Raw genomic sequence first — 26,592 nt, forward strand, 5'->3', positions numbered from 1 at the left:
TGTAAATTTTTTCTTCAACATTAATGAACTCTTCTAGGATGTTGTTTCCCCTCTTTGGCACTGTGACATTTTGGTCCAGATAATTCTTTGGTGTGGAAAGTGGCCTTGTGGACTGTAGGATGTTTACCATCATCCCTGGGCCCTTCCCGTTAGATGCTATTATCACTCTCCTTGTGTTGTGACAACAAAATATGTCTCCAGACTTTGCTTGTTGTCCCCGGGTAAGGGGAAAAATCATCTTCAGTTGAGAGGGATTGTTCCAGGGCTGTGATCATTCTGAAGATGAAATGATTGATGTTAATACCTGTGAGTAGGAGAAGGCAATGACACCCCACTCCAGTACTCTTGCCTGGAAAATCCCATGGACGGAGGAGCCTGGTAGGCTGTAGTCCATGGGGTCGCTAGGAGTCAGACACAACTGAGCAACTTCACTTTCACTTTTCACTTTCACTTTTCACTTTCATGCATTGGAGAAGGAAATGGCAACCCACTCCAGTGTTCTTGCCTCGAGAATCCCAGGGGGAGCCTGGTGGGCTGCCGTCCATGGGGTCACACAGAGTCGGACATGACTGATGCGACTTAGCAGCAGCAGTAGCAAACACCTGTGAGTAGGTAAACCAGTTTCTGTTGAGCTCTAGTAATGAAGTGTTTAAAAGCTATTAAATACTGTTATTAAAAGACTCTTTGTTTTAAAAATAATCCTAAGGAAAAAAGTAATCATTGCTAAAGTATTAGTCACTCAGTCGTGTCCAACTCTTTGCAGCCCCATGGACTTGTAGCTTGCCAGGCTTCTCTGTCCATGGTATTTTCCAGGCAAGGATACTGGAGTGGGTTGCCAGTCCCTTCTCTGGGGAATGTGCCCAACCCAGGTACCAAACATGGGTCTCCCACGTTGCAGGCAGATTCTTTACCATCTGAGCCACCAGGGAATCCCCAGTGATTGCTAAAGGGAGTGGTAAATTCTCCACAACATTCATTTGAATATTTACTTTTCATAGTAATTAAGTAAAACAATTGTCATGTACTGCTAGATTTTTACTATGTATTGATGTAAATAAAACAAATGGACATAATAGCTAAAATTGTATTACTTATAATGTATTTTAAAAGTAAGATATATTTTAAACAAATTACTTTGATGTATTAAAAAGATACTCTCTTGTTTTTTAATATAATGAAAAAGAGTAATAAGTTAGGAATGATGGTTTCACATCCGTTTAGCAGTACCCAAAGATTAAAGTGTTTCCCTGATGGCTCAGAGGTAAAGAATCTGCCTGTCAATGCAGGGAGATGTGGGTTTGATGCCTGGGTTAGGGAGATCCCCTGGAGAATGAAATGGCAACCTACTCCAGCGTTCTTACTGGCAAATCCCAAGGACAGAGGATCCTGGCAGGCTACAGTCCATGGGGTTGCAAAGAATCAAACACAACTTAACCACTAGACAACAACTATGACAACAGAAGATTGAGTAATGTAATCTGTGTTCTGTTTTTTGGGTAAGAAGTGACTTGGTTACATATCTGTCTATACGTAAGATTGATCTATTTCTCAGTTTTAAAGTGTATTTTAGGAAGAATGGAACAAATAACAGACTCCAACAGCATTTTGAATAGGCTTGTATTTTAACTTTTCCATCCTAAGTTTTCACTGGTGTTGTATAAAACTGGATAGAGTTATCTCATACAAGAATCACTTGAAGACATGAGATGCTTTTTCTAAAGCTATCCTACTTTTCAAATCAGAATTATGTTTCTATTTGTAAAGAAAAAAAAAATAGGTAGACAGGGAGATGAGGTTTCTTGTTTTCCCCTTCTCTATCAGTTCATTTCTTGTGGCATACTTCATTTTTATTTCCTGAAGGAGAAAGAAGCTATCAAAGTTAATAATGTCATTTTGCCATTTTTGAGAGGAACTAATATTTATGTGTGCCTCAAATGTAAAGTTATTTGAAATCTTATAGAGATTCTACCAGGAGTAATTTGAAAAGTGAAATTACAGACACTGAGACCATTGGCTTTGCTGTGTATCAAAACTAAACATATGAAAAGTCATTAATGTATCCATATTGATAAGCTTTGCTTTACTGTTCAGTCCTTATAATCCAGTTGATTTCACCAGAGTCGTCATGTACTTACAGTTACCAGCTGTCTTCAGACTAAGTCATAGTCTAAGCCCAAAATGAGATGATTAAGTTATCACTATGTATTTATACATAATATCTCATAAACCTTCTTGAGTTTTTGCTTTTTTCTCCCAATTTATTGTTGTGAATACATGTTTGGGGAAAAATAGAATTATGGCATGGTGTGCTGTGATGTGAAAGAGTATAATTTGAGTTGAGTTTATTTTATAAAAATAATTCTTTATATTTAGATTCAGAGATATATTGGGTGTGTTTAATGACATTCTATTTAATTTAGTGACATTGTTCTATTGCCCTTTTTAAGTCTCAGCACTGTTTTCTATAGTTGAAATGAGGCTCATGGTGCTGCATGTATTTAAGAATACATTTTCCATATCCCTCATTAATTAAGTGACTGAGGCCATTTCATAAATATTATACATATGACTTTATATGGATGTATAAAAGTATCCTTGCCTTTCCCGTCTATGAAATGTGGTGTGTCTTTGCTGTCAAGAGTTGTCATTACTGTTATATCTAAACAGGGATCTTCTAGTAGTCGGGAATGTAACACTTAAAACTGTGACATGAAATAGCCATTTTTTGCTTTTAACTACAGTGTTTCTATTTGGACCTTTTTCAGTTATATGCCTGACCACTTTTTGGTATTCCACATTATATGAATTAGTTGGAAACACTGTAACAATTGTTCTGCCAGGGTGAGGGTCAGGGATGGGAAAGTGAGTGACCCAGAGGTTGGGTGAGTTTCTTTGTCTAACAGAGTGAATCCTTAGGGTCTAATTATTTGGGAGCCAAGGTCTACATTCCCACCTTATTGTTTCAGTTTTCAACCCACACAACCTAGGCATTGTTTATAGCTGTGCTGTTCAGAGCTGTTAAAAAATGAAGCTACAGTCTGAGTTGTACAATGGGGCACCCACTATCCTCATGGGAATATTTAAACTGAAATACAGGGAAGTGTTTACTTCCCCAGTTCCACTAGCTGTGTTTAATATGGTCAGTCATTAGTGCAGATAAAGAATATTTCTATCTTACATAAGGTTTTATTGGATAGTGCTAAAGGATTCTTGTCCTAGACCATGAAAAAATATTTAAGGGACTGTCTTCTGCTGGAAAAATCCTCATGAATAAGTGAAGTGTTGAACGTTGATTTTTGTTTTTTCTTTTTGTTTTCTTGTGTTATCACTGTGTACTGAGGGGACAGGAAATGCACAGGGCACCCTTAGCATTCTACCAGACTCACCACAAAGTTTGCTCCAGCCCTGCTTTCGTCTCATTAATCAGAGTTCCCTGGTAGCACATCCTCCTTACAGAATTTTTTTTCCCTCTTATATGATTGGAAATCTGTCCTAGTCAATTTATAGAGGCCTGATCTGTTTGAGAAGGTGATAAAAAAAAAGTCACAGCATTTAGAGATTTCCTCCTTACCCCACCATCTCCCTACTTTAATGGGCATATGCTCAGGTTAAATGCCATTACCATACTATTGCTTTTAAGATGTCTAGAATTGAAAGTATAGGGTTATTTTAAGACAGAAAGAAGCAAAATGTATAGGGATAAACAGTATCTAGTTTCTAGTGAAAGCAGCATTAAGTTCTTGTGGTGGTTTAAAAAACCTAATTATTTACCTTTGTCTCCCCCTTTTCAGAATAATAGTTTGCTTCTTTAACTTTCTCCTAGATTGACCAGTTTAATTTTTGAAAATAATTTTAAGATTACAAACTCTTGTAGTTTGATGTGATGTGTCCCAGATAATTGCAGGTGTTACTCATTTTGCCACTCAGATTTTCCTGCATTTGACTGTTGGAAGCCTCATCACCTTGGCTTGTCTTTTTGGACATAAGCTGGTAGTTCCTCAAGATCCTATTCTGTAGCACAGGGAACTCTGCTCAGTTTGAATGTAGCAGCCAGGATGGGAGGGGAGTTTGGGAGAGAATGGATACATGTGTATGTATGGCTGCATCCCTTTGCTGTTCACTTGAAATTTTCACAGCATTTTGTTAATTGGCTACACTCCAGTCTAATATAAAAAGTTAAAACAAAGAAAAACTCTGCTAATGCCTGAAAGCCTCTTTGCTTGCTGGTATAGCAAGATTTGCACATTTCCTCCAAAACGCCTATAATCACCATTTCTCTAGGAACTTTTAAGATTTTTTTAAAGCCTTTTTTTCTCTTTTGTTAACATAATCTATAGAAATGCCAACAATACAGAAAGCTGAAAAAATCCTTAAGCATTTTATCAATCTGAATATGAATATACTTATTACAGAAAAGGGTTCTAGTGTTAACTTGAAGATAAAGGGTTAGATAGGTGTCAGCTAATGAGACCACTTGAAGCAGTAATTCAAGACTCAGGGCAAGTATATTATTGTTACATTTCAAATTAGATTGCATACATTGGCCCTCTAAGCTGTTAGTTTCTCTAACCACACATGTACATAATAGAAGAGAAAATGGAAATCAGCAAAATTATTGCTAACATCTTTGTGCTGTGAGCAGTAAGAAACCAGGGAATTTTAAATATTTTTATGTTCAGCTCATCTAGCTGGTTCAGTTTTATCTGCCTTTCCCAGTTGATAAAAGACACAAAGGGCAGGGTACTTAAAAATCAGAGTTAGCCTCTGCTGAGGGCTGTTGGACAGATGCAGAATAATTTGTGATGTAAACTAGACTATGGTACTTTTAGTATCTCCAACCCCCTCTTTCTTGCTGTTTTTATTGCTGAGTTCTTGGCTATACTTTCTTTAGGCTAATTGAAAGTACTTGTAACATTGATTCATCTGCATTATTTACACTGAAAATGTTTCCTTAAAAACCTCTTGTCCCTGGCAGTCCAGTGGTTAAGACTTTGCCTTCTGGTGTGGGTTTGATCCCTAGTTGGGGAGCTAAGATCAGACATTTTAGCCTCTGTGCCAAAAACAAACAAACAAACAAAAAAAAAACTTAAAACAAGTGATGTTGTAACAAATTCAATAAAGACTTCAAGAAGGGCCCACATTAAAAAAAAAAAATCTAAAATAGGAGAGCTCTTTTGCCCATTTTTGTACCAAAATTTAAATTCCATCTTACTGATACACAAGCCAGCATTTTCCTTTTGGCAAAGTTTCTGTTATAAACAAGATACAGAAGAGAGATTGGCCAGAATGAACCTCTAGAACTGGTTTTATCTTCACACCTCTGATTTCCTCTTGTCATATCTCGGCCAAGGGCATAACCTATTTAAGTAAAAATAGGTATGTTCATATCTGCATCAATTTCTAGATCCTATCACTGTGTCAAGTCCAGAAGTAACATTTGTAGCTTCATTGGGAAGAATTTAGTCTTCTTATGGCCCTTTAGTCGGGCAGGGGGAAAACCAAATCACCTCTTTCCTGAGAGAGCCTTTCATACATCTCCATCTCTGAGATTGCACGGAGGCATTATGTAGCAGTTGGCTCTGATACGCTCGCACAGACACAAATTGAGTCTGACAGGACTGATGTCTCCTGGACTTGCTGTCATTTGAAATGCTGGCATGAGGATGGGAGTGGTGAAAGGGGGGCAGGGGAAGAGCTGGTTCCTTTAGCACTTCTACTATGAAGTTTGGAGAATTTTAACATTTGATAGCTGTGAACTGCTTGATAACTTGTTTTCCAAATAAGATTGATAACAATAGCTGATTTGGAGCAGCTGGCTAGCTTTTGGTTTCAAGTATGTGCATTTCAACGTACAATTTGATTCTTCATGCCACCCACAAATCTGTTGAAAAGAAAAAAAAGGCTATCTAACGGAATGGTACTTAGAATGATTCACTCCTTTCCTTTTAGTTTTGTATTTCTTGCATTCACACTATTCATGTATAGCACTGAAAAGGATAGTATCTTTTTAGAAAAAATTTTATTCTCATGCTCAGTTTCATAAAAGACGCACTATAGTATCTGTATTGCAATTCTTTTTTAAAGTACAAGTTATTTTGAGTTTCTAGGTTATTTCTGGATATCTCTAGTATTTTGTCACAAGTTTTGTATGTGTTTCCATATATTCCAACATGCAAAACTTAGATGTATACCGTTTCATGGGCAAACATGTTCTGATTGTCTTTCCCAAGTTACTCTTACAGTGAAAGAGAAAGCAATAATGTTAAAAATGCCTTCTTTCTTTATTAAGGGCCTACTCTGTGTAAAATGTTGTGCTCAATTTACTAAAGGTACTGTAGGAACTATTATTTATTACCTAAAGAGCCATACTTCAAATTGTTGCTTAGAGCCAGTCAGTCATCACTTCCATTTTTTCTATTCCCACCAGGACCACCATCACTCTTATGGTCTGTGTTACTTCTTACTTGTGACTCTTGATAATAGTGTTCTGTAAATCATCCCACATTCAGCTGTCACTTAATCTTTTCAAAGCTTCATCCTATATTGTTCTTCTCCAAAACATTAAATGATCCCCTTTGTGGTTTGCTGCAAAAAGGCTGGTTGACTTAGGTTGGTATCCATGGCTTTCCATGATCTGTTATTTTTTTAAGCCTGAGCCATTGTGTTTTGCCTCACCCTCTTTTGGTTTCCTAATGGATCCATCACGCCAATCCTGTAGTGTCAGTGTGGACCTGGTGTCAGCTGCTTCAGCATCTTTCAAAAACTCATTAGAAATGCAGGTTCTCGGACCCCCACCACAGACCTACTGCATCACAAACTCTGGTGGGAGGGTGCCTTGGTGAAAGCTTGCCAGGTGGTTCTGATGCATATAGATATCTGGGAAGTCTGATCCAGGCCAGCCAGGTGACTCACCTTTGCCAGAGTTCCTTTTTCACTGCCCTGCCTTTGCTTAGAATTCCTGGAATGCCTTGCCTTTCTTTTGGTAAATCCTGCCAGTGCTCTGGGGTCCAGTTGGAGACACCGCTTTTTCCATGATGTCATTCCTGCTCCCTGTATTCCATGGCATTATTTGCTTTCCTCCCTGGCACTAATCACGTATTAACTTGTACTCATCATCCAAGGTACCTGGCTTGTTTTCCCTCCTAAACTGGAAAATCACAGAGGGTGAAATCTGACTCCTTTGTGTATCTCGAGGTGCACATGTGAGTGCAGTTCTCAGTTTTGCCCGCAGTAGGCTCTGTAAAAGCAGTCTGTGGCTTATTGATTTTACATAGAAGATTGAGAAAACTAAGCCCTTGCCCAGGAGGCATATAAACATCCTGTTAAATCAAAGTGGCTTATGCTAGCTATTGTTTTGACTTATTGAAGCCAAACTAGACCTAAATGTGATGTGTCTTTAGGGAAGAAGCCAAATGTGCTGGTGTAAAACATTCTAACCTCTACTATTTAGCTGGAGAAGTTGAATTAACACTGTCATTTCACCTGGTGCCAAGAAAGCAACTTCCATTATTCTGCCAGTAATAAACTTCTATCCTGCATGGTGGAGCATCTCTTAAATCTTACACATAGCATTGATGTGCTTTCTTCCACCGATGTATTCATGTACTATTTCCTAAGAGGTGACAGTTTCTTCTCATAAAGCATTGCCCAAAAGGTGGCCTGAGCAGAGAGTAAAATTCAAAATGGTTGGCTCCAAGATGACCTGAACATGGGAATAAGATAAGCTTGGGCTGCCTCATTTCACAAACCAGGTTGTTTGCTTCCTAATACAAAGGCATCACGGTTACAGTTTATGGGCTACATACAGTGGTTTGCATCTCTCATGGTGGTTGTGATGGGATAAGGTGAAAAGAGTGAGAGTCTAAGTGTCTTTGTCTTTCTTCCCTTTCTTCCCTCTACCGCTCCCCTCACAGGCTCTGAAAGTGTTCCAGCTGAAATTTCAGATCAGCCTGACTTGCTGCGGCTTCTGAGGCAGTGATTCCAAGCTGCCAGTGTGTGCCGGTGCCAGGCTGCAGGATGGTGCACATAGCCAGGCCATTGCTGCTGCTCCTTGCCTTCTTCCTCCACGCGGATGCTGAGAGTAAGCCATCCTCCCCTTCCCTGGGGGGCTGGGAAATAATGAGTGGTTTTGTTTGCAGTTGGCACCATGCTCAGGGTTGCTGAATATATTTCCTTTGGAAGTAAATCCTGAGACACTGGGATCCTCCTTGGCTACCAGCCAGCCTTTCAGAGAGATTATTGATGTGACTTCCTTACCATTTCCTCTCGCTTAATGCCCTTTTTCTTGTGCATCTAACTGCTCCTACTGTTTGGCTTTTTTTTTTTTTTTTTTGATACTCTTAACAGCCCAGTGGCAAAAGATACTATGAGACCAATGATAGAACCCAGACTGGGATTAACCAGTTGTTGGTGCCAATAAGTAAACATTGCTCAGACCCATTAGAAATTTCTTTAGTTTTGTGGCTATTGCTATGTTTAGAAAAATGCACAATGTCACATTGAGCCCAATTAAACTTCCAAGCCCTTGTAGCTGTCATAGCAGCTGTTCTAATGTACCGTTTCCGACAGCTGTCGTGGAGTACAGTATTCAAACAAATCAAGCAGAACTGACAACTTTGTGGCTGGATGAAGAGTGTGGAAGTGTGAGGAGAATTCTGTGGCATCCAGACCCCAAAGTTTGGATTATGGGACTCAATTTTTGAAGCTGAGATTGTGGTCAATTAGCTTGCTAGTTAATGAGAAGATCATATCTTCTTTGTAATTCAGAAGTCATTAGGCATACCTTGTTTAGGTATGTTTCTTTCTCCATCTGTCCTTCGGCTTTTGGGGAAGAGACAGTACTGGAAAAAGGCAGATCTGGCTTGCATTCACCGACATGTCTCATTCTTGGCAGTGGTTTAGCTTTTATGAGAGTTGATCATTCTCTTTGGAGGCCCCTTGGTACTATCAAAATGTGTAATATCTGTAGTTGTTAACTTTTCCTTACACTGACTATTTCAGATTAAACTTGATTCATGTTAAAGATATTTCAAAGACAGCGATCCTGTGTCATATTGGCCCTTACCTATTAATTGCATTTCAACAAGAATTTCCTCAATAGCAGCCAATTTCTTTGTTTAAATAGGGGCTCTAATTTTTAAAGAGAGCTTTCCAGGAGTGAGAGGAATATTGTTAATAATAGGATACATATGGAACATACATGTTTTAAACACAACAATCTCTGGTTAATAATGTATATAGTCTCCTAATTAGCACTTGGGAGTGCTGGTTTAAGGTGAAGCCAAGGAATTTCTAGTACAATGCCAGAAAATAATTAACTGGGAAAAGACCCAAATGAAAGACGCTTGTGTTATTTTAAAGCCATTTATGTCAAAACCTATTTTAACATTGAAATCTAAATTTAGTGTATTAAAGAAATAAGGCATATGGCTTTATTTCTCTGTTGTGGCTAGAAGTGAAAAAATAAGTTGTTCTACAGTTGTTAATTTTTGGCAAAAGCATATTAAGACCGTGGGAATTCACTTTAATATCAGATCTCAGAGATTTTCTCTAAGTTACTACACCTAGTTATCATATATCCGTGAAGTTATTGTTCCAGATAAGTAAGCATATTCTTCTACTGAAAAGTTTTGCTTTTGCTTAATTCTCTGGTGAAAAGTGGCAGACAGATATCAAGCACTGAAGAACAAGCACTTTTAAAATTTTAAATTATCTTTTAAAGACAATCTACTATTCCTCCTCTTGTTCTGCCTCTTCTCTTTCTCTTCCGCTCTTTCCTCACGTTTCTTATCCAGTAGAGTCTTAAGCAAGAAATAAGTGATTATTCATTAAATTAAGATATTTACCATGTTATATATTTATGTGATACCAGTTTTCAATCTCAAGATGTAATCTGGAAAATAATCCTTTCTCTCTCACTCTTCCCTTTACACTACAAGGAGGGGCAGGCTTCTTCTTTGCTAAATTAATTTTGTTTAGTGTTCTGCGTCTCCTCAAACTTACTTTAGGATATTTTCCCTTTAATACATTCTTTTGCCATTGTTGAATAACATATATAACCTGAGTATTCCTGGGGAAATGAAGAATCAGCCTTTTTTTTTAGGTACATTGTAAAAGAAGAAAGAACATTTCTAGTAATCTACTGGAGGATATTCATGGTGCATGTAAACACATATAGAGCCTGAGATATAATTTTAGCCACTAAGAATGTTTAAAGACCAATGGATAAAATAGAATTTAGACTGTACGCCATTAAATTGTGCCACTAGCATCACTTAAAACACCAAAAAAAAAAATCAAGATAGAAGTTACAATGAAGAAAAAATTTATTCTTCACCATCATATAAAGATGATATTTCTCAGGCTTGTATTACCGGGGTCACTGATTTGTTCCTCTCTGATTTCTTTAGAACATCCAGCTATTTTTTTTCCCCCTTTCCTAACTGTATTTTATATTTGTACAAGGGATTGGGAGTTATGTTTCAAAATTTAATAGTAGCTTGTCAAAGCCATTCAGTTACTATGGAATAATTTTTTTTTTTAATATTATTCTCTTTTGAAGAAGGGATGATATGATAGGTTGGGAGTGGAAAGAAGCCATTCTGGTGAAGTATGTTAACTCTATGTGTTCAACTCCCTCCCTTTAGAAATGATTAATTCTAAAGAGCCATGAAGTTAGGTTTATAATCTACTGTATGGAACACCATAGCAAAGTGCTAGTGTGATGTTGCATTTAGTAGAAGAGCTCTCATGAGCCTTGGTTCAAACCCAGGTTGAAAAATTGTGATAATATCCCTTCAGCAGAAATTTATAGTTTTTGCAGTGCCTATTTAAAGTGCCTGATCAATCTCCACTATTATTTTAATGACTAGATGTGTGCATGGATCCTGTTTCTTTTTGTCCTATGTGTGTAACACTTGAAATGCTGTCGCTTATTGCTTCTTGAACGCACATACACATAGCAGAGCTGTGGTCTCAGGGAAGAGTCAAGTGGGACTTCTCTCTCAGTAAGAAGAGTATCCCTTCCTCATGCCAGGCTGACCAGTTTTCTGTCGTGGTTTGACTGAGGTCAATTTGGTGTTAATATGCATGCAAATTCTAGATGAATTTAGAATATATTAATATAATCCTGGGGTAAATATCTTTCTGTTGGCTCAGTTTTTGTAGTAGTTTCTGATAATTTTATTTAGTATTAGTTCGCTATTTACCAGTCATTTTGTTTGTTAGTTTTTTAAACTAAACAGACCAAGGATCTGCTGTTAGATCTTCTTTTATAAAACTGGTTTCACTACAATGAAATCATTTACATTCTAGACCTAAGTTTATGCTTTTTGACCACTGTCATTGGACCTGAGTGTTACTGGATCTTTATTATAAACACCACTGTCGACAGATGAATTCCTAAAATGGTTTTGTTCATCTTTTTTTCTGCTGCTTTTTGCCACTTTGCTGTCTCAGATGGTGAACACACCCTCATTTTCCTTCTTGCTGTTAATGAACCTTCCTGTAGTCCACATCAACTTGCAGTACTTCTGTCCTATATGAAAGCAACTAGGCTTCTTTTATCCCCCCTCTGGTAGTGTATCTCTCTGTCCAGTGTAACTGCATTATTTCTTTGGCATTAGAGAATAGACTGACATTGGTATTGTTAGATGACCATTTCTTCCTTGCTTGTTTTCTGATGGGCAGCATAGGGTGGTACTCAGTAAAGCAAGCTCTGAAACCAGAGTCTGGTTTTAAATTCTGGCTGTCCTTTTGTAACCTGGAGCATGATGCCTCATATTCTTTGCCCGTTTCCTATCTTAAAAATGTGGATGATGAGTGATGATAGTGATGGCATAGTATAGTGCCTTCTCTTGGGTTTATTGAGGATGAAATGAATTAATGTAAAACACAGATCAGCAGATAACACACAGTGGATACTTACTAAGTGTTATCTATTATTATTCAAAAACATTCTGCTAACATTTTTTATTGAGCACTTGTATTTAGGTACTGTGCTAAAATTATTTAAATTTGATCTACAGATTATCAAAATTTGGATGATTGATAAACCAGATTTTCCTGCAGTATGTTAAAGTCCCCAGCTTGCCTCTCTGTAAAAAAAAAAAAAGTCCTATACATAGGCAACTCTTATAAACTCTGTTCTAGGAGTTAATCTGAAGATCAAGAGGGAAAAATTTGAAGCATATCTGCTTTTCCAAGCTTAAGATATTACCAATTTAAAATTAATTTGGCTTGGGTCTAATGGATAATGGAAAGTGTTTCCATCTTCCTGTTTTGTTGCTTCCTGTAATGAATTTTCTTGAGCTGCTCAGAAGGAGCTGGAGATATTTAATGTAACCAAATACAGGAAAATATGGGCCCCCTGGTCCAGAAAGCTAGAGATGGAAGTAAGCATAGTAATGAAGAGACTAAGTGGCTTTTGATATGGGCAGAAATTATTCTTCAGAAAAAAAAAAACCCTAAAAAATAGGAAAATTATTAGTTTGAAGGGCAGGGCAAATGATTCCTTTTGCATTTTGTCGCAATTACTTCTGCAAAGAAGCCTAACTCAAGTAGTTAGATCACCAAAATGAAGTAAGGAATGGAAAGACTGTCTTTTTTCTGTCATAAAAATGTCTTCCTTCCAGCAGACAGGGCCATTTCACTGAGAGCATTCATAGCTCTTCAGAAATGTCCTTTAGTTTTTATTTTGGATTATGAGTGTTTAGGTATGTATGATATATGTATATATGCTTGCATGTATTGAGTAATTAGATCACAAGCCATTTAATCATCTATTAAAATGTATTAATTGCTAGCGATGATGAAAATGTTCTAAAATTAGATTGGGGTGCTGGTACAAATTGGATATATAGGTACAAAATACCATTGAAGTGGGACACTTTGAATGGGTGATCTGTGTGTCTGTGAATCATATTCCAGTAAAGCTATTTGAAAAACAAAAGGTAAACTGCTGCTTAGCGCAGCTTTCTGGTTAGATTCCCTTTGATGTATGTCACCTGAATGAAAAGTGTACCGGTTCCTTGGGCCAGTTAGAATAGACGTGCTCATTGAGGAGAGCAGGAAGAAAGCCAGTTCATTTTCCATGCTTATCAATGCCTTCCTTGTTTTCCTTTTCTCTGAATTTGCAGAGGTGTGGTAAAATACAAAAAACCTTACTGCTCCCCCCTCCTTCCTCCCCTCACAGTAAAGTAGCTAAATTAGCACCATCCAGCTGTCTGCAGCAAGAAAAGTATTCCAACTATTTCACTTACCCTTTGCAGAGTTTTCTGTAGCTTTCTCAATTAATTGCTCCCAGCAGAGCTGTACCTTCCTAGTAAGGTTAAGAATATGTCACACAATCAACAAATGTGTATACTTCAAAGCATTTTATTGTGTATAGAGGGACTTGCTTTATTTTTAGTCCAAGATGCGACATATTTGTTATCTCTGATCTCTTCTTGTGATGAGGCCTTTAAGCTTGACAGATGGAACAATACCTGAAATATTTGTGAATTGCTTCTTGCTGCTCATAGCCTGGTGATATTTGACTATACTGTTCTGTGATTCCTTAATTTATTTCCCAGGACATTCTTAGCTTCTTTAATTTTCATCATGTAGTTACTATTTGCCTGATTCATTTCAAATAAGTTTGATCTGTTTGGGGGCCTCCACTCTTCTGCCTTTGTCGTCCTGCTTCAGTAAATTCAGAGAATTCCCAACCAGCGTCTGTCTTGAAATAAAGAATCAGAAGTACTGGTGCTCGGGTGGAAATTGATTCTCTTACCTATAATTTTGCTTTTTGTCTTTTCCTTAGCTTGCTTTAGATGTATTTATTCATTCGTGATGCAGTGTGTGTTTGTGTGTGAGAGAGAGAGAGAAAGAGCACTACAGTGAGCATGTGCTCCATGGAAAGCTTTATGTGTAATGGTGGGGATACAAAGATTTAAAGACGTGTGGTTCCACGTCAATGTGTAATCTTCCTTTAGATTTCATAACTCACTTTTGAAAACTCTCTCAAGCAGTGCTCCCAGGCTTTATCTCCAGGCAGAAGTCGCGCTTAAGAATATAGACGTGGAAGCCGAGTGCGCTCAGTCACTCAGTCGTGTCCAACTCTTTGCGACCCTATGGACTATACAGTCCATGGAATTCTCCAGGCCAGAATACTGGAATAGGCAGCCTTTCCCTTCTCCAGGGGATCTTCCCCATTCAGGGATTGAACCCAGGTCTTCCGCATTGCAGGCAGATTCTTTACCAGCTGAGCCACAAGGGAAGCCCTGTGTTCAAATCTTCTCTCTGCTGTATAGGTGTTCTGACCCATGTGCAAGTTACAAGTCTGTAGGCCATTTTCACATCTGTAAAATGAAGATGAAAAAATGGCATACATTCGATATGGATATCATAAGGATTAAATAGAGAACTGCTTATAAAGTATTTTGAAGAATAGGATTAAATATTCACTGTTAGTTGCTGTTGTGCTTTTTTCTCATCGATGTGCATCATTTCCAAATTAGAAGCATATGTATGTAGATCTAAACATTAGATCAATATTTAGAACATTGATGATCCCATTACGTCATAATTTGAGCAGTATCTTTTGAAACTGTAAATCTGTATCATTATATATACAGTTTTGCCACCAAAGGGCATTGACTGGTACATTCATGTATTTAATACTCCCTTTAATAATAATTTATTGGACATATTTCCTGTGTCAAGTATTGCAGTAACTACTGGCTAAACAATGATGAGGTAAAGAGATAGGATCCTTACCCCATAGAGGGATGATTAATCTCAAAATTTTTACATGTTCGGTGATAAATGTTATGAGGGAAAAAAATAAGGAGGTTAGTGTCTCAGCTAGTCAGAAGAGTAATAAAAAGGTTTCTGAAGCAGTGATTTATCTTTTTGCTTATTGTGAAATAATAATTTTAGACTTGAAAGAAATTAAAATTGTACAGTATTTTCCATGTAGACTTCACACATATTTCCCCAATAACAATGTCTTATATAATTGCAGCACATTATCAAAATCAGAAAGTCAATATTAGCACAATACTATTAACTACAGATTTTACTAGTTTTCACATCAGTGTTTTTTTTTTAAGGTGTAGTTCTAATAAAGAAGATCAGATGCATCGCTCTGAGGGAATGGTTTTTGAGTTAGCACTCGATGGGTGTATAGAAGTTAACTACATCTGAAAGAGCTGTTAACGTTCAGGAAACTTCTATACAGCTAGACAGGGACAGCCTCCTGTATTCTGGGGACTTGAAAGAATGGATGTAACTGGGTCCCAGGTGGTGAGGAGGAGGAAGTAATCAAATAAGAATATACAAGTAAGCAGGGCTATTTAATGCGAGGCTTTAGAACTTGTTCAGTGTCTTGGTTTTCATTCCAAGGACAGCTGGAGGAGTAACAGAGAAAGATGTGAAAAAGAAGCAGTGTGGTGGTAGCAGGGGTGGAAAAGTCTTTTGGAGCCAGGCCAGCAAAAATGTCCTTGCGATCTTTTAAGAGTCTTGTTGAAAGTTAGAGAAAAGATGGGAAGCAGGAGAGAAGAGGGATGGCAGTTAGGAAGACCAGATGGCCTTGAAACTTGGGGGGGGAGGGGGAGTTGATTTTACTGAGATACATTCTCCTAAAACTTGAACCAACAACAGATTATCATAATTCTGAGTGAAAGAAAAAGCTAATGAGGGACATGTAATTCTTTATTTTTAGCATGTCCTTTTCCCCCAAAATACATCATTGTTCATACTTATAATTTCTCTTTTTGGTTGTTCAGACAATTTTATTTAAACTTACCTTTAGATTAATGTATTTGTGAAAAAAAAAAAAAAAAAAGTACCTTGGAATCCAGAATCAGTTTAAAACTGTGAATGAACTTTAAAACCTTACTAGAAAAGGTATTTCAGTTTAGTTTTTGTTCTCTAACAAAGTTTTTAAATTTACTTTACAATATGTGATGGATTTTGTATAGATACAGTATAGTGTTCTGACAGTTCTTTATACTACAGTTATTAAATGTGACATTAAAATATACTAAGTACTTATATTTTCATATTTAAAAAGTAGTGTATAACACGTTACTTTTGGGCTATAAGTGCGGGAAGTAAAACGAGCTGATTAAATATGTTCCAGTAGTTTATTTTCTCTCTTAGTTTTTCCTTTGTTTGTTGTTTTTGCTGAATTGCTTCCCTGTGGCTCAGCTGGTAAAGAATCCGTCTGCAATGCAGGAGACCTGGGTTCGATCCCTGGGTTGGGAAGATCCCCTGGATAAGGGAACAGCTACCCATTCCAGTATTCTGGCCTGGAGAATTCCATGGGCTTTATAGTCCATGAGGTCGCAAAGAGTCGAACATAACTGAGCAACTTTCACTTCACTTCACTTCATAAAGGAATGAGAGAAAAATATATTGTGGTTGGTTGTTTACCAATAAAAAAATTGCAGACCTTAAGTTCTGCATTTTGACCATTGACCAGATCACTAGAACTATCTATATTATTTATGCAGCATGGGACTTTTTATTTTTACCTAAAGACAGATATTTTTGGTAATGACAAACATGTTTTAAAAAGAGCCTGTTTTTTCTCAGTACACCTTTAAAGATTTTTAAATTGTTTTATATCTGGTTAAGTTAAGATTTTTGTGAACCTCATTTTAATTGGTAACAAAAGTTTACAACTTGATTTTCAAAACAGTCACTGCAACCACCTATTAATAAAAGTGTTAGCTATTAAAAAAAAAAGACTAAGGGAAGGTATTCATTGCTTTCAGCTGTAGTGATTTTAGGTTGTTACAAAGAGCACCTCTTTAATGTCAATGTGTATCCTTTAAAAGTAAATTTAAATCAAAATGTTTAGTTTAAAATTAATGTTTCATTCAGTAAATGCCTGCTGTGTGCCCCAAACAAGCTGTATCCTGGTTCTTGTTATCACAGAATTTACATTCTAGTTGGAGAAGCGCTGGGCAGGGAGGAGAGAAGCGTGCAGCACAAGGTTATGAGCAAGAGATAAATGAAGAGCGTGGCTTTGATGGTTATAAATGCATCAGAGATAATGAAACAGGCTGATGTGCTGTGAGACTAAGGGGGGTATTAGGGGAGGAGACAGGGCATTTCTTCATTTTCTATCAAGGAAGGTGTTGCTTAGTGAGAAAGATCACTGAAGCTGAGTGATGGGGAGCCACCAGCTGTGAAAAAGTAGAGTTCGGGGCATCCAGGCAAATAGAACAGTGATTCACAAAAGCCTGAAGGAAAGAAGCCTCCTGTGTTCAGAGGACAAAATAAGACCCAAGGGTCTGAGGCACAGTGGGTGAGGAGGCTGGAGAGCAGGGTGGGGCTAGACCTTGTGCCCTTATGGGCCTTAAAAGGTGTTGGATTGCTCCAGTATGTGAGAAACACATGTGTCCTTGGGATATCTATCTATGAAACCTTAGTTGGGCACACTGTCCTCTACTGGGACAAAGTAAATGTTTCTTTCTCAAATAGTTCATTGAAGGGTTGGTGCAATCTCTGATTAGGTTCTAAATTCATTTTCTAAGCTCCTCGACTGAAATTTCCTTTGTACCATCCATGTAGACTTTGGACACTGAAACCTTTAGTTAACAAGAGCAAAAATAATCTGCCTTTAGCTCTTTAGTTCTGGCATAATTTGTTTTTCTTTTGAAGCAGATGATATTTCTGCATGGAAAAATGCAGTGAAGTCTACAGTCCATCAATATCCATAGCTGGAGGGGATTAAGGAGGTACATATGAAAAGCAGAGCTTTTTCTTAATTGGAAAGTGATGGCCAACACACCTTTGCAGGGAAGAGGGGAGGTTCTGTAGGCCTTTCATCTATATGGTTCCATTTAGTTAAGAACCCTGGTGTTCAGTTGGTAAAGAATCTGCCTACAGTGCAGGAGACCTGGGTTCAATCCCTAGGTTGGGAAGATCCCCTGGAGAAGCAAATGGCAACCCACTCCAGTATTCTTGCCTGGAAAATCTATGGACAGAGGAGTCTGGTGGGCTCACAAGAGTTGGACACATCTTAGCAACTACACCACCACCACATAGCAATAGGATTTGTAAGTGATTCCTGTATGGAAAGTATGTCCTCTATATAGGTGAAATAATTTTAATTAACTTTTTCCTGGTAAACTTCTTTTATTTGGAGGAAATCTATTGCTTATGTGATTTAACATATTGGACTTGGTTTTAAGCCCAGGGGAATTATAAGGTAATAAATAAATTAAGGATTACTAAACTATAATTTAAATGTGTTTTCTCTCAAATAGTACCCGGGATTAGCAACCAGATTTGGCTTAAATTCTGGTTCCTCTGCTTACCTTGAACACTTTTCTCAATTCTTCTGACCATTTGGGGATGCTCATAGCTCTTGCAAGTTGCTGTGAGATTCAAATGAAATCCTGTATGTGAAGTGCTGTGAATACCTGATGCATGGCAGGTATTCAGTAAAGGTTCATCTTTATCCCATTGTATAAACCAACCTGCCTGATGTATGTAGAAATCAATTACCTTGCATTTTCTCATAGCTGAGATGATTTTCAGCTCAAGGAATGAAGCAGTACCTTGAGCAGCAACAAATAAAGCATATTAAAGAAAGCATCCATGTCATAGATTTGTTTTATAACTTATCTGCTGAACGCAGTTAAATCTCTCCTTGCTATATTTGTGCCATCAGTGTAGCCCGGAGTTTGTCAAGCTTAACCCTGTTGACGTTTTGGGCTGGGTAATTCTTTGTGTCGGGTGGGGTTTGCCCTGAGTATTGTAGACTGTGTTGCAACATCCCTGGCTTATTCCCGGTAACATTCTAGCCCCCAGTTGTGACAACCAGAAGCCTTTAGATATTGCTAAATGTTCCCTGAGGGGCAAAGAGAGACCCTTGGTTAAGAACAGTAATAATGTGTAAGTGCTGGTGCAGGATGGGCTTCCTTGGTGGCTAGGACTGTAAGGAATCCACCTGCAATGCAGGAGATTCAGCGTTCAACACCTGGGTTGGGAAGATGGCAACCCACTCCAGTATTCTTGCCTAGAGAATTCCATGGGCAGAGGATCCTGGCGGGCTACAGTCCATGGAGTCGCAAAGAGTTGGACACAACTGAACAACTTATACTTCTCACTTTTCTGGTACAGAATGCTGGTGCAGAGACTATAAGAAGGAGATTCTGCCCTTCTAACAGAAGGGGGAAATTTTGTCAGAAATACGTTAGGCATTTTGTGAGGTCTTGAAATTAGCTATGCAAACTGATAAAGCTAAATCTGATTTCTCTTTAATATCTGTATAACCAGGAACTGATTGCCTAATTTCTTTATGTCTCAATTTGTTGTCTAGAGTATCACATGATAATTGTAGGGTTGCTGTGAAAATTAAATATTAACCAATGTAAGGTGCTTAGAACTATACCTTACACATAGTAAACACTAAATAAATATTAGCCATTGTTATTACATCAACAAGTTGCTTTATAGTATATTAATTTTGTTAATATATTATTTTTATTTTACTTTGTTTTAGTAATAAAATCCAATTTTATCTCATAGCAGTGATCATGAAAATACCATCCCCTTGTATAATTTTTAAACATTTTATATCTTACCTCATTCCTGAATACTCTAGGAATAGGGAGCACACCTTTTATCATCTGCAGTTCAGTTCAGCCGCACAGTCGTGTCTGACTCTTTGCGACCCCATGGACTGCAGCATGCCTGGCTTCCCTGTTCATCACCAACTTCCTGGAGTTTGCTCAAACTCATGTCCATCGAGTCGGTGATGCCATCCAACCATCTCATCCTCTATCATCCCCTTCTCCTCCCACCTTCAGTCTTTCCTAGCATCAGAGTCTTTTCCAATGAATCAGTTCTTTGCATCAGGTGGCCAGAGTACTGGAGCTTCGGCTTTAGCATCAGTCACTTCTCAGATAAAAGGAACCAAGGGTCAGAACAGATGACTTGCCTGGAGCAAAAAGGTGAGAAGGTTATGGAGAAAGCCCTAGAATTCAGCTCTCTTGAGCTTTGTCTGTGGAAGAGGCAGAGCAATTAAAAAGAGCAGGCATAAGAACAAAATGCTTAGTGACCAGAAACCTGGACAAGTGGACAAAGGGTTGTCACTACCAAGGGAGATGCCAGAGGCCCATCTCCACTGCTGTAGTGCTGGAACTTCATTCATAGCAGAGTGAGGATTCAGAATCACCGAGGAAAGATTACACCATATCCATAGTTTATGCACTGTGTAAGAACTGGAGAACCATTGAATGACTTTTAAGAAGGCTTCCGTCCTGTTTGAATTAAAAAAGAAAATACTATCAATTTGGAAATGTTTGCATCCGTGCAACTAGTATTGTATTATAAAATGATTTTCACTTAGCATTAGGCTTTGTTGTTGCTCGCATCTGCCAATTTGAATTGAAATTGTCAGCAGTAAGTTGTGACTTTAAGCATGATTTTAACCACCGTAAGCATGGTGCGATCATCTTCTTAGTCGTGTTCTGGTAGATTGGGAATCATGGACAAACTATTTTATAGCTTCTTTCAAGGTGGAGTCAGATTCTCCTCCCCTTGAATTGGGCTTGTTTCTTTGAAGTGCTTTGATTAATACAGTGCTGCAGCAAAGATGCTGTACTTGTCCTGGGCTTAACCCTTTTTAGTCTGGGAGTTTCCATGTCCACTCTGTGGTGCCTGGAGTCATCGTAGAAAGATGCCCAGCTGTTTTGCTGGAGGGACCCCATGGAAAGAAAGAACTGCCCAGAAGGCCTGCACATATTGTGGCCTTCCACGTATTCTAGCTGGAGCCCAGTCCCCTCCTGGTGCCAGGAGAGTGATCTCAAATGAGTTGAGGAGAACCACCCAACTGAAGCCTGCAAGGCAGAATCCTGGGCAGAGAAATCTTTCCCTTAAGCAAGTTTTGAGGTGGTTTGAAACACAGCAATAGATGACTGGACCACTAGTGATTATTGTCAACAAAATGAAACACCTATCAGCTTTGAGGAGCTAGCTTGGACCTGTCATTTATTCTTTTTTCTCTTCTGGCTCCGTACCACAGATGGCATTCTAGATAACAAGTGTTTAACGGCAGTCCTTTCTTGAGGAGATGAACATGCTGATATACACCAGTTAAAGCCCGATCTAGTGGTAAACTTCTGAAACCTTTCCACATTTTTGCATGCCTTTTGACCAGAGGTCAATGAATGGTTTTTGTGAAGGACCATATAGTAAACATTTTTCTTTTTTTATTTTGTGAGCCAAGCAGTCTTTGTGACAACTATTCAACTCTGTGTTACAAGAAGAAGACAACCACAGACAATTCATAAATATGTGGGAGACGTGGTGTTACAGTAAAACTGTGTTTACAGACCCATGCAGTGAGCCAGCTTTGGACTGAGGGTCATGGTCATGACCTCTGCTTGTGCCCTTACACACAAGTTCTCCTCTAAAAATAGTGGGGACTAGAGAATATTTATCAGCAGAAGACCTTGTTTTAACCTGGTGGGATTAGCCCGGGGAAAGCTATGTGTTTGATTAGTCTCTTTTAGCACTTTACTTTGTTAGTAATGTTTATTGGGAGCAGATTAATTAGAAAAAATAAGTTCAAGGAGCAGTCTCTTAATAAACAGAGATGTTTAATAGCACTTAACCTTTAGAATTTATGCAGAATAATCTTTGCATGTTGTTATGCTTTATGTCTTTGGGGGGTGCTTCAGGTCCTCGGCTGTTCAGTGCCACTTCAGATTGTAAACTCCTGACAGATGAATAATTTATCAGCTGTGGGATAGTTTTCATTGCACTGTGAGCCTGACATTTGGAGCTATGAACATCTTAGGATAAAAAGTGTTGGGAAGTGTTATGTTTGATGGGAATGTTGTAACACGATCTGTAAAGAAACAGGTTTGTAATCATGGGTATTGAAGCCTGATACTGGTTTCATAAAGGCAAGCAAAAGCAGAAAAATCATGGTGAATTTGATCACTTCATGGGTGCTTCTAGTATTGATGTCCTCTGTACTGTCTCAGCACTCATAAATCAAAAGCAAAATGAAACTCTTCACAAGAAAGCACCATTGATCCAGCAGCAATGCTCAGAAATAACACTTTGATCCACACTGTCATCAAATGGAAAGGCCTTCATAGGGCATGGAGAGAGGGCAGTTTGCAGTTGATTGCAATTGGAATCTCTGACTTACTTGGGAAAATTTAAATTACCAGCTATTGCCAGTTTGTCCTGGCAGCTAGTAGAAGGCACAAGTTTCTGAAAATGTAGGAAGGGCCTAACTATATTCTCATAAGGATTGGAGATTGTTTAGAGTTGGATGAAGAAAGAGTACTAATTAGATTAGACAGAGCTCTTGGCTGAATAAGATGGACGATGAGTAATGGTTAAGTCTGTTCAACTATGGAGTAAAGTCTCAAGGGAAAGAATGAGATCCCCACCGCATGAATCATTTGAACCAAGTGGCAGAAACCACTGTGGAAAACTACTGTTTCTGAAATAATCAAGACTACATCAGCAAAAGGATATAAAAAGATCATTTAGCAATTGCAAATTGCATAATTCTTTTTGCATTTTAATTGTACTGATTTGGAATGAGAGATGGAAACAGGAAGGGTATTATGATAATTATAATAAAACAATTGCTTGTATTCTGGGATCTGTTCCCTCTAGAGTGTTTGCAGTTTAACAAATGGATCTGACACCACTATTGGGCAGGGTATAAATTGGCTCTGTTTCCTTTGGTGTGTTTACTCAGGCTGCTGAAACTGAAAGTTGCTCAGTCGTGTCCAACTCTTTGCGACCCCATGGACTATACAGTCCATGGCATTCTCCAGGCCAGAGTACTAGAGTGGGTAGCTTTTCCCTTCTCCAGGGGATCTTCTCAACCCAGAGATCGAACCCAGGTCTCCCGCATTGCAGGTGGATTCTTTACCAGCTGAGCCACTAGGGAAGCCCAAGAATACTGGAGTGGGTAGCCTATCCCTTCTCCTGAGGATCTTCCTGACCCAGGAATCGAACCAGGTCTCCTGCATTGCAGGCGGATTCTTTACCAGCTGAGCTATGAGGGAAGCCCACTTGGGCCACTAGGCTCCTCTTTGTGGCCTGAGAGAAGCTTTCACACGTTACTCACGGTCACCAACCTGTTTAGCTGAAAAAGTTCTTTCTTTTTTTCCAGCTTTGCTAATATTCGTCCCTTCTCCCTTTCTGACTGAACAGCTTTGACATTCCAGATCTTACCTACTCTTTCAGATCCATCTTTTCTGCTGACTTTGGCCATTCTTATTTAGGCCCACTATGTCCCAGGTAGCTTATAGGTAACAGGAAGACTGAGCTAAGCCACTGCTCTCAGAATAGTGGGAGAGACATAAAGAGATAATTACAGTGTAGGGAGCTGTGTGCAGTAGTAGACAGGTGCATATGGTGTTGCCAGTAACAGGCTGCTGTTGGAATTTGTGGCAAACATGAACAGAGATGGTGGAGACAGAAACATACCGGAGGGTGTTGAAGCAAAGTTAAAGAGCTTGGAGCTTGCCTGGTAGATCAGTGATTCTCAACCTGATGATACTTTATAATTGCTGGGGATAAAATAAAGCTGTCTAGGGCCCACACTGAACATTTAAATCAAAATGTATGAATCCAAGGACCAAGCATAGGTTTTTTGTTTTTTGTTTTTTTAATGTTCCCCAATTGATTCTTAATCCTAGCTTAACATTACCAGCTAATAAGGGAAGCAGTGAAATGTTTTAAACTGGAAAGTCATGTGGTCTAAATTGCATTTTTGGTAGGTCACCAACAGCTATGTAGAGGATGAACTTCAGGGTAAGTTGCTGTAAAGCCAAGTAGGATAAGAGTCAAGATGGTCTGAGCTGTGACTGTGACTATAGGATAAAGAGGGGCCAGATACAAAATTTATTTAAGAGGATTAAAAACTTGCAGGATTTTGTGATGGATTGAACTTGGTACAGAATGAGTCATAGAGGAAACAGCTAGGGAGGAGAAGTAGCCAGAAAAGTAAGCACTTCTTTGTATATTTCTCTTCCACCCTGTCCCTCCTCTGCCATGCATCTAATGCACTGTATTATGGTTTTTGAGTTTCTCCTAACAGTTATCATAGTTGCCATACTTTTTTATTCAGCCTTTATAGACAAACCAAGTCTAAAATTGTCTAAAGTTTCCACTTTTTATGCTCAGGAAAAGTATATTTACTCATCTCAGATCCTGCTTCTTGTCCTCTTCCCAAAGCTGAGCCTTGAATGCAGCCAACGGTAGCAAATTCGGTGCCCATAGTGACCAGTCAAGTGAAATTCACATGGAAGCAAAAGTTTAGCTCTTCGGAAAGTCTCTGCTGGATTTCATGAGGAAAGCGGCCACCCGGCCTCTTCTTGCCATTTGGGAATGCATGTCCAGGGTCTTCTGATTTTCCTAGAGAAGGTTGAAGTCCAGATTTACAGGTGAAGTATCCCTACTTTTCACACATTTAGTTAAAATAAAAATCATTAAGCACCAGTAACATAGAGGCCAAAGGAAATGGGAATGGATCTGGCCCGGGATCAGAGGTTTTCGATCTCTGTGTTGAGTCTCCATAGACTTTTGTAAAATAGAAATGAGAATTTCTAAATCCCAGCAGTTTCCAGCCCTTTCAGTGGTTAACAATAGCAGAAAATGTAGCAAAACATCAGCAGCAAACATTCGGGCTGATTCTGTTTGTGGAAAGGGAGTTAGAGAATGGATTCCATTACCAGGTATCTCACACTGAAATATAAAGCAGAAGGGCAAATTTAAAGTCTTTTAACTGCAATTATATAGATACTTCTGGTGAATGTGAATTGAGGACGATGAATTATTCATTTCAATCCTCTGGTCCCCAGTTTTGTACATTCTAAGGAGGCCAGGTTTGAGGACCTCAGGCGGTCCCTCATCGCTGGAGGCTGGAGAGAGAGGCCCCGTGCCCTCCTCCTGATTTCATCCGTCCCCTGGAGTCAAGCCAGCAAGGTTGCCGGAGCTCTTTTTTCCCTCGGGGGGTGCTCTGGCTACCCAATGTGCTGCCTCAGAATGTTTAAGGCTAAAGAGCAGTTGAGCAGTTGTTCAGCCAGTGAATTAGCATTTCAAAGGCCGATGCTCAGAGGACACTGCCCGAGTGAGCAGCTGGGTGGAGGCTGATGAGTTTACCCATACAGTCCTGTCTGGGTAATACGATATTTCGGTGAAAATGACTTTCTCTTTGTAGGAAGACTAGGGATATGGTGCTGGAAGTTTTTGCTTTATCAATTTTGATGAAATTCTTTCTAGAATGTATCTTGCCCTTCTTCATATTAAACAGATCCAATGAAGTGTGATTGTTGCTTGATCATTTGAGTGGCACTCACCAGGCATATTGATTTTTCTATTTCCTTCTGTTATATTGAAATGCCCTGAAGAATTATGGTGGTATATAGTTGGCTGGACTGCTGCATTTTTGTAAGTCCATATATGTTTTACAATTTCATTCTGAAGAAATATGGTATAGTGGAAAGGCATTAGCTTCTAAATAAAAAATATATGGCTTTAGAGCCTGCCGTTTGCTGTTTACTAGGTGGGTGGTCCTGGGGAAGTATATTAATCTCTCTGAGCATAATTTTTTATTCAGTTAACATATATTCTACCCCTGCTACCTGCCAGCAGGTTGCAAGTTGCTGGGAATGTGATAGTAAACAAGGTGAACCCGTGCCCCACTGTAGTTTCTGATCTAATCTTAGATTTTTCTTCTGTAAAACGGGGATAAGAACCGTATCCTGCACTTGTTTCATGGGGCTTAACTGTGATAATGTGGGTGAAGTACCTGGTAATGATTAGGGGCTTGTAATTGGTAGAAATAGCTGCAGGATTTGCTTCTCTCTCCTGTGCTCATTTGCCAGTACCATCCAATTCATTACCTTAAATTTACACAAAGCTATTTTCTTCCACAAATCTTTTTTTTTTTTTTTTTTTAACTCTCACATTGGAATTCACAGATGTTGTTCAGGTCTTGAAGTCTGAGCTTCCTCCCTTTCTCCTTTCTGAATGTTTTGCATGCATGGTCCTTAAGCAGTTCGTTCATTCTAGCGAGATTTCTGTGCTAGGCTTCTGGGATACACTGTTCAGTGACCAGAACAACAGAATCCTGCATCATGAAGGGCACCTTCTAGGGGGCTCAAAATTGTGCAGAGGCCAGAGTAGAAGAATCAGGGCTCTGTGTGCGTGTGTGTGTGTGTGTGTGTAGGAGGGGTATTCAGATACTGTTAAAATTGAGTGGTCAGGTCAAGGTAAACTCCATTGAGAAGGGACCAGTTAAATAGTTTTGAAAGAGCGTGGCAAATTAATCATGGAAGGGGTTAGTATTCTAGGCTGGGAGCCAGTTCAGTTCAAAGAGACTAGGGCAGGAGCTTGCTTGGCATGTTCTAGGAAATGCAAGGGGAATAAATGAACAAGGGCTTCTAAGAGACATCTGGTACAGAGAGCCTGTAAGGAGGAGAATCGGCCTAGTTGGGAATTCAGGTTCCCTGGACACATTAGTGAGTTAAGATCCCACTGAGTTGTTGAGAGCCTGCAAGCAGGAAAAAGAGCTTGTACCAAGGCCCTGAGGCCAAGGGAATATGACTAGTG

At 38.9% G+C, this 26,592-nt stretch overlaps 1 protein-coding gene across 18 annotated transcripts in view; it reads left to right on the forward strand.

Moving 5' to 3' along the window:
* PTPRD (protein tyrosine phosphatase receptor type D) overlaps positions 1-26,592 on the forward strand; it is a 541,446-nt gene that overhangs the window by 108,532 nt on the left and 406,322 nt on the right. For all 18 annotated transcript variants that reach the window (XM_061132759.1, XM_061132767.1, XM_061132761.1 and 15 more), the window contains exon 2: positions 7,914-8,080. In XM_061132759.1, coding sequence (XP_060988742.1) covers positions 8,017-8,080 — 64 coding nt within the window. In that variant the 5' untranslated portion in view covers positions 7,914-8,016. The remainder of the gene's footprint in view (positions 1-7,913; positions 8,081-26,592) is intronic.

This window comes from Dama dama, chromosome 29 (genome assembly GCF_033118175.1).
Source record: "Dama dama isolate Ldn47 chromosome 29, ASM3311817v1, whole genome shotgun sequence".
Taxonomy (NCBI): Eukaryota; Metazoa; Chordata; class Mammalia; order Artiodactyla; family Cervidae; genus Dama; species Dama dama.